The sequence below is a fragment of the Trichomycterus rosablanca genome, chromosome 9 (genome assembly GCF_030014385.1).
Source record: "Trichomycterus rosablanca isolate fTriRos1 chromosome 9, fTriRos1.hap1, whole genome shotgun sequence".
Taxonomy (NCBI): domain Eukaryota; kingdom Metazoa; phylum Chordata; class Actinopteri; order Siluriformes; family Trichomycteridae; genus Trichomycterus; species Trichomycterus rosablanca.
In genome coordinates this window covers 2043281-2059269 of record NC_085996.1, presented here as the reverse complement: position 1 = coordinate 2059269, position 15989 = coordinate 2043281, and the positions used below count along the sequence as shown (strand labels likewise).

At 41.1% G+C, this 15989-nt stretch overlaps 1 protein-coding gene across 1 annotated transcript in view; it reads right to left on the bottom strand.

Annotated features, from left to right (window-relative positions):
- LOC134320326 (dynein axonemal heavy chain 8-like) overlaps positions 1-15989 on the bottom strand; it is a 58157-nt gene that overhangs the window by 24349 nt on the left and 17819 nt on the right. Inside the window, exons 33-51 of the mRNA XM_063001677.1 lie at positions 14840-14902; positions 14116-14216; positions 13820-13957; positions 13493-13733; positions 12607-12806; positions 11079-11232; positions 10836-10999; positions 9629-9731; positions 9448-9552; positions 8031-8192; positions 7710-7934; positions 6696-6868; positions 6446-6624; positions 5392-5579; positions 5047-5133; positions 4855-4962; positions 3785-3919; positions 3514-3675; positions 245-491 (exon numbers count right to left, since the gene is read on the bottom strand). Of these exons, the coding sequence (XP_062857747.1) occupies positions 245-491; positions 3514-3675; positions 3785-3919; positions 4855-4962; positions 5047-5133; positions 5392-5579; positions 6446-6624; positions 6696-6868; positions 7710-7934; positions 8031-8192; positions 9448-9552; positions 9629-9731; positions 10836-10999; positions 11079-11232; positions 12607-12806; positions 13493-13733; positions 13820-13957; positions 14116-14216; positions 14840-14902 (2935 nt within the window). The remainder of the gene's footprint in view (positions 1-244; positions 492-3513; positions 3676-3784; positions 3920-4854; positions 4963-5046; positions 5134-5391; positions 5580-6445; positions 6625-6695; positions 6869-7709; positions 7935-8030; positions 8193-9447; positions 9553-9628; positions 9732-10835; positions 11000-11078; positions 11233-12606; positions 12807-13492; positions 13734-13819; positions 13958-14115; positions 14217-14839; positions 14903-15989) is intronic.

Genomic DNA, 15989 nt, shown 5'->3' with positions numbered 1-15989 from the left:
AGTGAAAACATTTACAAAGCCTAAAGATAATAATTGAATAATATTAATGTCATGTTTAATACATGAGCTGCAGTTATGTGTTTGTACTGGTTTATGCTGCTACTTCAAATACAGCAAAGAATCCTGGGGGTTTTAAAGCCTGAAGTTGTTAATTTTTCTCACTTCAGACCAGAACAATGGTTCACTCTGCCCTTCAAATGGCTGATAACTTTGGAAGAGTTTTTAAAACCCAGCTCATGCTCACCCTTTTTAGTTCTGAGAGTTTTCCTCCACAGGGTGGAGAAGATCCCGTCGGTCCAGTCGTTGGTAGCGGCGTCCAGACGGCCGAACATCTGGGGCGCGGTGATGGCTTTGGGGTTCATCCTCATCTCTCTGTGAGCAGCGCCGCACTCTGTCATGGCGCGCATGAGGATGTTAATGGCGGTCGTCTTTCCGGCTCCGCTCGGGCCGAGGGTCATCAGGCCGTGACGCACCCGCGACGCCTCGTATAACTGCCGGAAACATTTACAAAACGTAAACAGGTGATTATAGTGTAGTCATGATCATCGGTTCTGGTTTCACTGATGTAATGGAACTGACTGTGGGGTGAGTTAGATGCTTGTTATTAGTAGTTAATGCATATAGAGGCGGTATATTTATTTATGGGCGCTTGGGTGGCCACTATGCCAGGATCCAGGGTTCAAATCCCTAGTGGTGCACACAGACTTTACTGGCAATGTCTGGGGGTAAACAAGGCCCTGGCATCCTCACACACATATACACACACACACATATACAGTATATATATATATATATATATACTGTACATACACACATACATCCTCACACACATATACACACACACACACACATATACAGTATATATATATATATATATACTGTACATACACACATACACACACACATACATACACACATACATACACACACACATATACACACACACACATATACAGTATATATATATATATTAGGGCTGTCAAACGATTAAAATTTTTAATCGCGATTAATCTCAGAATTTCATATAGTTAATCGCGATTAATCGCATTAAAAAAAAATCTGTGTAAATGTTATAGAAAACAAGGATTTTTATGTGAAATGTTACAATTAAAATGGTGAACACATTTTATGCTAAATGTACTGATGTTAAAAACTGCTGGGACAAGAGAAAACTGTAAGGGAGTTTTATTCACTCACATACTAGGCAGTAAATGTCAGATTGTAGGTTAGAATTTCTCCATCAGCAAACATTGTAGATCAGCGGTGCTTTAGGTGGGATAAGGCGTAGTTATTGTATCAGACTTGTCTGTGGTTGTATCGTGACGATGGTTTGATGGACGTTTCTACACGAAGTGAGTGTGTTTTGACCCTTTGGGGCTTCCATAGTTCATGAACTAACGTGCTCGACTCAGCTTTCCGGTATTCGGTACAGAAGAAGAAGTTAATTAAGTGTAATAAAGTGTTCTGCTCCCGACAACTTGTGAATATAGCGTGTATTTATTTCTTTATTATGCAAGTGCATCACTACCACGATCGGTTACATTATGTTAACAAACCGCAAATGAACAACGGTGGCAAGTCCGACATTAAAACGTTTGTTCTACCAGTCAAGTCTCAACATGAACTAGAATTTGCGTTAATGGCACTAATTTTTTTAATCGCGTTAAATTGAGGTCGCGTTAATGCGTTATTATCGCGTTAACTTCGACAGCCCTAATATATATATATATATATATATACTGTACATACACACATACACACACACATACATACACACATACATCCTCACACACATATACACACACACACATACACACATACATCCTCACATACATCCTCACACACATATACACACACACACATATACAGTATATATATATATATATATATACTGTACATACACACATACATACACACACACATACATCCTCACACACATACACACATACATCCTCACACACATATACACACACACACATATACAGTATATATATATATATATATATACTGTACATACACACATACATACACACACACATACATACACACACACATACACACACAGACACACATATACAGTATATATATATATATATATATATATATACTGTACATACACACATACATACACACACACATACACACATACATACACACACACATACATACACACACACATACACACACAGACACACATATACAGTATATATATATATATATATATATATATATACTGTACATACACACACACATACACACATACATCCTCACACACATACACACATACATCCTCACACACATATACACACACACACATATACAGTATATATATATATATATATATATATATATACTGTACATACACACATACATACACACACACATACATACACACACACATACACACACAGACACACATATACAGTATATATATATATATATATATATATATATATATACTGTACATACACACATACATACACACACACATACATACACACACACATACACACACAGACACACATATACAGTATATATATATATATATATATATATATATATATATATATACTGTACATACACACATACATACACACACACATACACACATACATCCTCACACACATATACACACACACACATATACAGTATATATATATATATATATATATATATATACTGTACATACACACATACATACACACACACATACATACACACACACATACACACACAGACACACATATACAGTATATATATATATATATATATATATATATACTGTACATACACACACACATACACACATACATACACACACACATACACACATATACAGTATATATATATATATATACTGTACATACACACATACATACACACACACATACACACATACATACACACACACATACACACACATACACACATATACAGTATATATATATATATATATATATACTGTACATACACACATACATACACACATACATCCTCACACACATATACACACACACACATATACAGTATATATATATATATATATATATATATATATACTGTACATACACACATACATACACACACACATACATACACACACACATACACACACAGACACACATATACAGTATATATATATATATATATATACTGTACATACACACATACATACACACACACATACACACATACATACACACACACATACACACACAGACACACATATACAGTATATATATATATATATATATACTGTACATACACACACACATACACACATACATACACACACACATACACACACATACACACATATACAGTATATATATATATATATATATACTGTACATACACACACACATACACACACACATACACACACATACACACATATACAGTATATATATATATATATATATACTGTACATACACACATACATACACACACACATACACACATACATACACACACACATACACACACAGACACACATGTTCAGGTGAGTTTACCTGTATGAGCTTGAGGTTCCACGGCGGGTGATTAACGATTCCTGCTTGTTGCACTTGTGTGGCGACTGCAGCCTGCAGCTCAGCGTAGGTGCTGTTATCCAGCTGAATCCCAGGAAACAGGTCACTGATCAGACTGAGAAACAGAGGCTCGTCTTCATCCACCTGTAGCAGCACAAGCAGGGTGCATGAAGATCCCCAAAACCAGGAGCACAACGTGGGTCCTTTCCGTGGCGTCATTTAGTACTGATACTGCAATGGTTACGGTTCTCACCAGTTTGGAGAGGTTCATGTCACGCAGAACCCTCATCACGATGCTGGACTCAGAGTCTGAGGGTCGAGCCCGTTTCTCAGCTCCCAGAGTCCTCAAAACCGACAGAATGTTCCTCAACCCAAAATCATAGTGAACCTACAGAGAGAGAAGAGTTTATACATGAATATTCTGATTTACATTCTTAACAACAAGTGAACAGAATTATATACAATCCAGTATGAAAAAAAAAAATCCTTATTTATATTCTGTAACTGTTCACTGATCAACTCTAACTGACCAGATTTATTTGATCTTCTGGCTGCTCCATATTCGTGGTCACCACAGCAGATCTGGTGTGTGTACAGTCTTTACACTGGATGCCTTTTTTTATTTTATCTTGGCTTGGGACCGGCAGTGAATGCACCCTGACGAGTGCACCTCTCAATGGCTAGGCTGTTCAGCCCCCAATTCCAAATCCCCCAAGGCATAGCCAATTATATCTGTATCTGGATGCCCGACCGGCCGATAGCACCAAGGATCTCAGTGTTAGTGGCTCAGCGCAATTTACCACGAATGCTTTAATCACTTTTATCATTATTGTTTCTTTTTTATTATTTACCACTTTATCCTTTATCCAGGTCAGGGTCACGGTGGGTCCACTTTTTTAGGAGTCACTGGGCGCAATGCAGAAACACACCCTGGTCAGAAACGAACCCTCGGCCACCTTTAGCTTTGAGACATGGTCAATCATGTCTGTATGTAGACGTCCAACAGCAGCGCCGATTTAAACCCTGGATCCCAGCGGTAGTACGCTACGCCCGCGGAATTTACCCCTGCACCACCTGAGCGCCCATTTTGTTATTAATTATAATACAAACTGTATGAAAATATGTTTGATTTAACTACAAGCAAGCATTCAACATCTGAATTTGATCTCACAGATACACCACTGATCAATAATGAAACTGGATGAACTGCACATGCTCAGTACACTGCTGAGTCAGGAAGGCTGCGCGTTCCATCCACCTTTAATAATTAGGATGGGTGTTTCCATACTTTTGGCCATTTGGTGTGTGTTTGCTGACATGTACCTGCTTCGTGAGCTGCTCCTCACACAGTTTATAAAGCACAAAGAACTTCTGAGCCAGTATAACGTTCTCGATGAAACCACAGCTGGCCAGTTTGACTCTCATGATGATCTGAAACACAGAGGGTTCGCTTAGCTGAGCTTCTACAGAAGGGAAATGAGTTCACGTACCAGTACCAGTGTATAAAAACCTCACCTGTCTGTCAGGAACCATCATAGAAACGGTCCTGAACTGCACCTTTAGATTTTCGGGCAGTTCCTGGCGACCGGCGTAGCCCGGGTTCTATAACAAGACACATTAGTTTAAAGTAAAGGACGCCTTTAATCCTGCCCGTGTCATTCACTGTGTTTCTTATATTACTGTTCTTACATGACTGAAATGTCAATGTTGTGTTGAATGTATTTGGGCAAGATGTTGATGACACAACGTTCACTTACTCCATGTCCATTTTTATCTAATGATTGGCTTTTTATACCAAACAATCAAAGGTGCTAAAATATGGACCACACGTGTATATTTGAACATCTGTAAATACGTTACCATGGTAATAAAGAGTCCGAATTCGGGGTTCAGATCCACACAGTCTCCGTCGGTGAAGAGGAACTGAGCTTTGCGCTCTTTGCGAGCGCTCAGGACGATGTGGATCTGCTGTGCAGCGACCGACAGCACGGGCAGGTCGATCCTGTTAAACTCATCGAAGCATCCCCAGGACCCAGACTGAGCCAGACCTAACAGAAAGTCCTTTATTAGAGTGGATATACGTGATCGTTTTATCCTCAGTACCATTCTGAATAAAATCTGGACTGATGGCACACTCAGATACGTCTCTTTAATACAGACTTATTCTGCTGTTACACACTATATGGTCAAAAAGTGTGGACACCCCTCCTAATCATTACGTTTACATGTTTCTCTATACACAATACTAAGAGTGGTAAAAATGCTATATGCTATAATGTTATGCTATAAACATTTAGACAACATTCTGGGGAAGGTCCCTTCCTGTTCCAGTATGACTATTCTTCTGTGAACTATGCACAAAGGTTAAAGTCTCTGGTGTGGAAGAATTCAAGTATCATGTAAATCAGAGTTTTTCAAACTTTTTTTTAAACGTCTCACATGTTCTCTGTCATGATTTTTACAGCAAGCCAGGCCACACAAACAATGCATTAAAACAAAACACAAAACAAATAATACTTCATTAATAAAAATGGTAGCAATCTGGTCCCACTGTGGTTTACGAGATGTAACGTAAAGCCTTCACAAGGGGGCGTTTATGTACAAGTTAATTTCTGTTAATTTTTTCTCTGCAACCCATTTTTTTGGCTCCCCCGATGTAGAACACCCTGAGCTCAATCTCACTGAACACAAGTGAGCAAAAACTGGAATGTTGATTGTAAGCCAGGTCTTTTCACCCAACATTTACCTACATGGACACAAATTTCCACATGCACACTACCAAAATCGTATAGAAAGGCAAGTCCATATTAAATCTAATGAGTTTGGAACGGGTAACCAATACGCTCAGGGTCAGGTGTCCACATACTTGTTGACCTATAGTGTAGCGCCGTGTTGACTGACTAAATAAAATCACCTTTATAAATCCTGCCCAGTCCTCTGAAGTCCATCTGGTCGGAGCAGTTAAAGACCACGACGTACTTCCCCAGGCAGCGGCCCATGTCTTTGGTGGTTTCGGTTTTGCCCGTCCCAGCCGGACCAGCAGGAGCTCCGCCCATACTCATACCTAACGCCTGAGCTAAGGTAATGTAACACCTGGGAGAAAAACATTATTGTTATTTCTATTGAATGTACACGAGGACCTCCTAAAGGACGAGTAGAAGCACCTGTCTGTAAGAGGAGTGATGACCAGCCTGTCCGTGCAGCCTAAAAACTCGTTCTGATAGATGAAGTCGACGTCCGTGATCGACACTGCGACGTGATCCTGATCCTCCCGGAAATAAAATCTGCTCTGCTTCAGCCATTCAAAGTCACCGAGGGACCTGATGTTCATTTTCACCTAACAAGCACAGGGCTACGGTTAATTCTATTCCTGATACAGACTACAACTGCGCTTTAACCTTGTATTTATTAGTATATAAAATAATAACACGCTGGTAAGGATTTACTGACGCTAGACAAAGTAAACATTCATGTTTGTATGGAATATAAAATGGGTGGGTAAAAAAGTGTGATGCTTTTTTGAACAGATAACATCACAGAGAGGAAAGAGATTTATTTCATCGTAAACTACGTGTGTGTGTGTGTGGTGTGTGCACACAACCCAAAATTCCTTATAATGGTCCTAACAACAACTGGCCGGTCAGAAAATGATCCAGAAGGAAGATCTGAGCCACCGTTTGTTCCGCACTGCTCGGTTGGGTGGAAAATCTTCTTATACACAGAAAAATTCATGAACGGATTTCAATGCTTGATATAAAACTCAAAGTAACATGTCTAGATGATTAAATGTTTTCAAAACATCTTCTGACTCCATTTTTACCTTTTTTGCCCAAGACTGTACAACAAAAATATAAAAAATGATGATAAACAATGATGTTAATTTAATAACTCTCTTTTTATAAGCCAGAATATAAAGATATAAAGATAAAATGAAAGGACTGGGTGCTCGGGTGGTGCAGAGGTCTATCACACTCATGCTGAGATCCAGATTCGAACCTCAGCGGTGCGAGGCGTCTACACAGATATAATTAGCTATGTCTAAGGAGTGTGGGGATAGCTGAAGTCCTGAGATGGGTGGGTTCCGGTGAAAGCGAGCCCACAGCGACCCTGACCAGGATAAAGATGCTGATAAACATGCCATAAAAGGAATCACGTGATTACAGAAGTCATATTCTTACCAAATCATTAAAAATGTCTCTCTGATGGACGTGGATTGTAACCAGCGTCTCAAACTTAACACGCTCGAACTTGGACAAGTCGTGAGTCGTCTGTGCTATCAGCGTGTTCAGCAGATCCAGAAACTTCTGGTTTGTCACAGACATGACCCTCTTGTCCTTCTTGGCATTCTGCAGTGCCTCCTCTGAGTCTCGAGTCCAGAGCATCTGAATGCCCAGCAGGCCCACCTGAAGGAGAGGAACATCACCGGTGCATGTATTTTTAAGGCTGTGCTATATGTTATACGCATTGTTATGATACGCACGCTCTGAGCTGTTGCGTACCTGAGCTTGGACCTGGTTAAGGAAGGTGAGGAGCTGGAAGTCGGGCTCATTAATCTGCAGCTGAGCTGCTTTTATGACTGAGTGCAGTGAGGCTTGCTGTTGCACCAGTAACTCTCCCAACCAGAGTTCCACAGGACCGCGCGCCATTACTGGTTTGTCCAGCTGGTAAACACACACAGCACATCAGAGCAGCTCCATCCAAATCAATTATCATAATCAACACAGAAATAAAAACTTTATTACTGGTTCTTCCTCTTAGTGAGTAGGATGTATATATAATGTATATATAAAATACCACACCACTAGAGGTGCACTGTTTATCTCTATCATCAATTTATTTCATTAACTCACAGGTTGCGAGAGTCTTTACTTCAGATCGTTCATTAAAAAATGTCATAACATAACATCAAATAAGGTAAGAGGCAACTGGATCTACACTGTATGGCCAAAAGTATGTGGACACCTGACCATGAGCTTGCAAAACGCCTCACTAAGGGCAGCTGTAGCCTAGTGGTTAAGGTACTGGACCAGTTACCAAATGGTCACTGGTTTAAGCCCTACCACCGCCAGGTTGGCACTGTTGAGCAAGGCCCTAACCCCTAATTGCTTAGACAATACACTGTCTAAAATAAAGTGACTTTTTCAGGTAGAACAGTCGCTTTACTAAGAAGCTTCTAGGGTTAGACTTTGTGGTATGTCTATGGGAATTTGTGTCCATTCAGTAGTACAGATGATGGCAGCATGTGAAGTTTCATTAAATTGAGCTTTTCTTCATGTAGGGGGACAGTCATGCTGGAACAGGAACAGGAAAGAGAAGTCCCTAAACTGTTGCTGCAAAGTTGAATTCATGACTTCTTGTATAATTGATTTATTACACATGTTATAGATTGTTGTGCCTAAAACACATTAATTAAAAGATTAGAAGGGGCGTCCCAATACTTTTGTCTATATAGTGTTTTTAACACAACAATAAAATAGAATAGAATGCCTTTATTTGTCATATATACATATACACACGTACAGAACGACTAAATTCTTTCTTCGCATATCACGGCTTGTTTCGGAAGCTTGGGTCAAAGCTGGGGTCAGCCATCGTACAGCGCCCCTAGAGCTGAGAGGGTTAAGGGCCTTGCTCAAGGGCCCAACAGTGGCTGCATGGCAGAGCCGGGATTCGAACTCTCAAGCTTTCAGTTGACAGCTTAAAACTCCACCCACTAGGCTCCCACTGTCCCAGCCTCACCTACCGTTGCCCTTTATAATCCTGGCTGATCACTAACTACGACTGATCTCTATTTGACGTGATAAGATGAAGGATTTTGGAAACATCACCCACCCCTACTTCTCATCTGTACTCTGTTCCCCTGTGTGTGTGGAAATAAATACAACCGCACACTTCTGAGCTCCAGCTGATACGTACGGGTACTTTCTCGCCCTCCTGAGAGATCACCGCCAAAATCTTGTCGTAGTCCTTGACATGAAACTCCACCTCACTGACGTTGTCGAACACTCCCAGGAGATGAGCCTGCAATCACGAGTGCAAAGATGGTTATGAAGCTGGACTGACGTGGAGAGCGTTTATACTGGTGCGCCGCTCGTACCTGGATGGTGTGAGAGTCACTGGCTTGTCCGAGGATTTCCAGTAAAGCAGGATCGGACACAAAGAAAAAGCGGGGGAACTGCAGTCGTTTCTTTTCCAGGTAGCTGTACAGAAACAGGTGAAGCCTGATGATGCAGATGTTTTGAGACAGCTGCTGTCACATGTGCTTAGATAAAGCCTCACTAATGCACGGTAATAATACAGGGTTTTGGGATGAGGGATGTGTGGACAGTGAGGAAAATAATAATGTGAGTGTTTTTGTTTGTTTGTTAGCATCAAATCAGTGATTTGCTGACATTTTCTACATTCAATTAAATAAATAAATTAATTAATTAAAAAATAAATAGGACATTTGCTTTGAATTGTATGTCCAGGTTTAGTTAGTTAGCACTGATCTAGTGATTTATCATGTAAAAGACATGGCTCACACTGTGTTCATGCCTACACAGATGCATGCTATATGGCCAAAAGTATTTGGACCGTGAGCGTGTTAGACATCCTATTTACATTTTCAGCATTTAGCAGACGACTTCATCCAAAGCGACTTACAGTACAGTCTACAGTCTGAGCAATTGAGGTTTAAGGGCCTCGCTCAAGGGCCCAACAGCAGCACCCTGGCAGTGGTGGGGCTTGAACCAGCGATCTTCTGGTTACTAGTCCAGTACCCTAAGCGCCAGGCTACGGCTTGCCCTATCTAGTGACCTCTGTGTGATATTTTAGCTCGAACAACAGCCTCTGTTCTGAAGTATGGGAATTTGTGCCCACTCAGTGATAAGAGCATTAGTACGACTGGGCATCGATGTTAATGTTCTGGTTCATCCCAGAGCTGTTGAGTGGGGCTGAGGTCAGAGCTCTGTGCAGGACACTGGAGCTTCTTTGCGCAGTCATGCTGGAACAGAAAGGACCTTCCCTAAACTGCTGCTGCACAGTATTATAGTTTTATATCATGAATTTCAGCGGTTGTGTCTGAAACATGTGAATCATTTGAATAATAAGAAGGGGTGAAACCAGAGTTCTGCAGACCTAGGTTTGATCCGTGCCTTTGGTCAATGGGCAATATATAAGCTGGTTCAAGCTACACCACTGCCACTTGTTGCTTGATATACATCCACCATGAGAAGTTTTGTATGTTCTTCGCTTGTCCATATGGGTTTTCTTCTGCCCTGAAATAGATCGACACCCTGTACAGTGTGGGGCTGTGTTCATACCCTGTGAGAGATTTCTGGCAGAGTTCAAGCTGCTCCTGCAGGTGAGGTAGAAGCTGGCTCATGGTCTCATCTCCCACGCAGCACTGCACCACACTGGGGATCTCATGGGCTCTCTGCATGATCTTTATCCATAATTTATCGATGTTCTGGAAGCGCTTCGCTTCCTACAAGGTAATAATACGTAAATGAAGCAGTTCATGATTACAGGTGAGTAAACATACAGGCTGCAGATTAATGATGTACCTGTGGAAGCTGCTTGGCAATGTCTCCACCCACAAACACGGCCTCCAGGTACACCCACAGGTTCTGAACAAGCAGCCACTGCTCGATGATGTCTGATGATGTGGAGAGCTTAAAAACCCAGTTCTGGATGTCTTTCTTAAAAGGAGTGTTGTATCTATGTACAGAGAAATCAAACAGAGATTACCAGTCGCTGCCACATCTATTCACCTGCCAGTGGCTGAGTCTCATATAGTGCTGCCACGCTAAGCAAATCATGAGCAACGCTAGTGCAGGTGCTTCGGCCAGACAACGAAGGGCACAACCGTACAGCTGCAATGAAACCTAATGTGCCTGTTGGTTGCCCAGCCAGGTTGGTAGCACCACTGCCTGGGATTGAAACAAACCGGTTCGATCGATTACAGCTGTGAGTGTTGGGTTGTGTCCCTTCCTTAAAAAGAGTTTTTTACTAGTCAAGTAAAGTCACATTTATTTATATAGCGCTTTTTACAATAAACATTGTCTCAAAGCAACTTTACAAAGTCCGGGACCAACAGATCAAAAACCCCTATTGAGCAAGCCGAGGGCCACAGTGGCAAGGAAACCTCCCTTAAAAATACAGGAAGGAACCTTGAGAGGAACCAGACTCAGCAGGGACCCCCGTCCTCTTTGGGTGGCCTGGAGGATACTTTAAATAAATAGAATTTACACAAATCGTACAAACACAAAATTAAATTGAACTACACAGTTTCATTTCATTTTTACCATTGCTTTATCCTGGTCAGGGTCTTGGTGGGTCCTGGAAATATCAGGCGCAATGCAGTAACACACCCCCGACAGGACGACGATCCATTGCAGGGTCCTGGCTACCCCCCACCTCAGGCATAGCCAATCATGCCTGTATGTAGACGCTGAACTGACCGATAGCACTGAACCCTGGATGCCAGTGGTAGTAAGCGAGCATTATTTACCATACTTTATTTACCATCATTTATTTGATAATTTCCTTATTTTTTATTTTATTCTACTCTATTTTCATTTACTGTATTTACTCTACTTACACTGTACTGGAGCTGCTGTAACACTCGAATTTCCCCCATGGGGATCAATAAAGGAATCTTATCTTATCTTATTTACCCATGTGCCACCCACACAGAGCGCCCACTACACAGTTAAATAAACTTTAGTTTGATTAATTAAGTTCAATGAAATACTAAACTAATTTACCCTATAATGAATCTGTAGAATCATCAGAATTATGACTTGCACCCCTCAATCTACCAAAATTACCATAACAAAGAAAGTTTTATGTGCATTATGACTATGCTCCAGTGTTTAAACAGACAGAAGTCATCACTGTTTTATTTGTTTAAGCTTGCTAAGCTTACTGAACCCCTATACATCCGTATAAAGGAGAATAGTCTCTATATTTAAACTTCATCAAAGCAATGGTCAAAGCAATACCAAAAAATCTACAAAGTGCTAGTCTAGACTGTTATTTCTAATGAGAACATCAGTGTGTGAGACATGAACAGAACCTGATGAAACTTACCTGTTGCTTAGAAGTGATCCAAGCACCATCAGACTGTCCTCCATGGCAGTGATGATTTCTGCCGTCTCAGCTCCTTTAAGCATCAGCTCTCCTCTGCCTTTAAAAGCCATAAATGTGAGCAACTGACTGTACCATAAATCAACCACCTGTGCCAGCTTGGCCTCGATATCCTTCTCCTTTACTGCTGAGATGCAGATGTCCTAGTGTGAGGAGAAAAGTAAGGTCATCATTATAACACAAGTCTCTTTCAAACCCTGGTTAGACTAAGCATGACTTTAGCACAGGGATAGCTTAAATGAACCCAAAACAATGTATGTCATCTAAAGAGCAAAAGACACCAGTATCTACATACACTGACCAGGCATAACATTATGATCGCTGACAGGTGAAGAGAATAACACTGATTATCTCTTCATTATGGCACCTGTTAGTGGGGGGGGGGGGGGGGGGGGGTGTATTAGGCAGCAGGTGAAAATTTTATCCTGAAAGTTGATATAAAAAAAAAAACGGGCGAGCGTGAGGATCTGAGGGAATTTGACAAAAGCCAAATTGTGATGGCTAGACAACTGGGTCAGAGCATCTCCAAAACTGCAGCTCTTGTGGGGTGTTCCCGTTCTGCAGTGGTCAGGAACAGTGGTAAACCGGCGACAGGGTCATGGGTGGCCAAGGCTCATTGATGCACGTGTGGTCGGATCCAACAGACGAGCTCCTGTAGCTGAAACTGCTGAAGAGGTTCATGCTGGTTCTGATAGAAAGGTGTCAGAATACACAGAGCATCACGGGTTGTTGTGTATGGGGCAGCAGAAGGGGGGCCAATATTAGAAAGGCGGTCATAATGTTATGACTGATCAGTGTCTACATACACAGAGCCTCAGTGTAGCATTACCTCTATGTCTTCTTTGTGTTTCAGCAGTGGGGCCTCCATTATGTTTTGAAGGCAGAACGTGTCCGAATCCACGTGAAACTTGTGCTGCGTCAGGTCAGCGATGCGTTCCCAGTGTCTCTGCTTCATCGCTCTGTGAGCCATCATCTCCAGGAGAGGGCACGACTCGCTGAAGTCATCGATCCTTTTCTTCAGATCTAAAAACGCCTGCCAGTCTCTCAGTCCTTTGGGGAGCTTTCGGCATCTGAGTACAATTCAAAACACACAGGAGTTCTTACAGTTCTGAGAGGAGCTGCTGCTGTAACACTGTGCAAGAGTCGCGACGGTTACCTGGTTTGGAATTCTGAAAGCTCCGTGTTGATCTTTTCAATATCCACTTCGGTCCAGAGGATTTCGTAATAGCCGCTGATCTTATTCATAACCGCATCGTAGAGGCCGTACAGCTTCTGAAGAAGCCCGAGCTCTTTCCTAGTTTCAATAACATAAGAGAGAGGAACACCATTATAATAGAATAGAAAAGTGACACGGGAATAATACAGAATTGTATGCATGTTTTAGGCCAATCAGCAGTGAGCATCATCATGTTTCTGGAGAGTGTTTACCAGACAGTGACAGACTGTAATTACCGAGCTTTCTGTAGAACATCATATTCAGTGACGGGCAGGCCGAACAACTGTTCTCCAGAAGAATATGTGGTGAACTTCCTCCACAGGTTATCAAACCCAGTCTGAGATCAATATCAGAGCACGTTTAAGGTGGAATAAAATTATATTTAATATAAAATGGTTAGATGTACAGTCGGCATTAGTCTGGCTGATTTATATATATATAATATTTTGTTTATGCATTTTCTCCCTTTTTCCCCCCTTTTAGCGCGTACGATTGCCCGATTGTGTCACGCTTCCTCTCCACCAATGCTGACCCCCGCTCTGACTGAGGAGAAAGAAGCTACCACACGCCCCCTCCGACAAGCGGGCAGCAGCGGTATGCATCTTAACACCTACACTTTGACGAGTGCAATGCGGATCAGCACTGTGTACGGAGAGACACACCCTGACAGTACTCTTTTCCCATCTCTGTGCAGGTGCCATCAATTAGCCAGCAGAGGTCGTAATTGCATCAGTTATGAGAGAGAGTCCCTATCCGGCTTAATCCCACCTGAGTTATATTCCTAAGTATTGATTACAGTAAGTTTTTGAAACAGTTATAATACATTTGCTTTTGAGTGCATGTCTGGGACCACCTAATGTCACATGAATAATATTTATAAGTATAAACGAGCCGAGGTGTGAGAGATTTATATAGAAAGAATAATGAATAAAAGCATTTTGAATTCTGCATCTGTCATACCTGGAAGATTTGAAGTCTGATGCTGGCCTCCTCAGGTGAAATGCCTGAAACATTCGGGCCTTCCTGATATCAGACAGACAAGGAACCATATATGAATCGCTAAGTGTCATACAACAGGTTATTAAAGCAATAAGCCACGAGAGGCCGTACGTTACTGTGATTTTAGCACGGGGATGACGTTTTTGGTACGACGCGAAGCGGAGTGGCTTATTGCTTTTATAAAACGGCGGTCAACATAAAATATAATAAATGATGTGAGGCGGTCATAGGTGTGAGTTTATCGGGGATTTTACAACGGCTTCGAACGCGGCTCAGCCAATCAGATTTTAGGACCGGAACTATCCGTTTTATAATAATATTCTTATGATCGGCTTTCTTCTATTTATTCTAATCTAATGTGATTCTCACACACTTTGGTCGGTTAATATCACTGGTTCAGTTTTAAATTCACAAAACCATACCAAAGCCACAGCCTAAAGTGACTCGAGGACAAAAAAGCTTATATGAGAGCAGAAACACTGAGAACACAGAGACAGACACAAGCACAAACAAAACAAAAACGTCTGGGCAGCTCCGCCAGCAAGTGTAACTCAGACGATCACTGCAGGAACCAGACAGGGGAAGTGAGAAAACCATCAGCAGCAAACAACCAGAAAGATGACATGCCACACAAGGACAAAACTCAAACCAGACAATTATCTGTACATAGTTGCTGCTTGTTCAGATCTTTGGCTAGTTAATTTAACCTGTCTGTTTTTTTGTCCAGATATTTTTTTTATTATGGCCGGGTGGTGTTTAAACTTTAGTTTGTCTTTATTTTAACAATGACTAGTGACAAATACAAAAGCAGAAACATCAGAGGTGACAAAACATATTCACTTAATAATGTTTATTATTCTTATATTTGCTCCTTTAATAGATTAATTGTGTAGGTATAATTACTTTGTAATTGAAGCTGCTTGCTTATATACAGAAGAATTAACTTTTAAATACATTTCAATAGTTCTTAAATAAATATGTACTTGTTTTATTTGCACATCATGCTTAAAGAAAGTGTTTCAGTTTATCTGCTAGTCAGTGTCTCATTGTCTGCTGTTTACTTCAAACAAAAAATAAGATGATTTATTTAGTCAATTGCATTATTCTATTC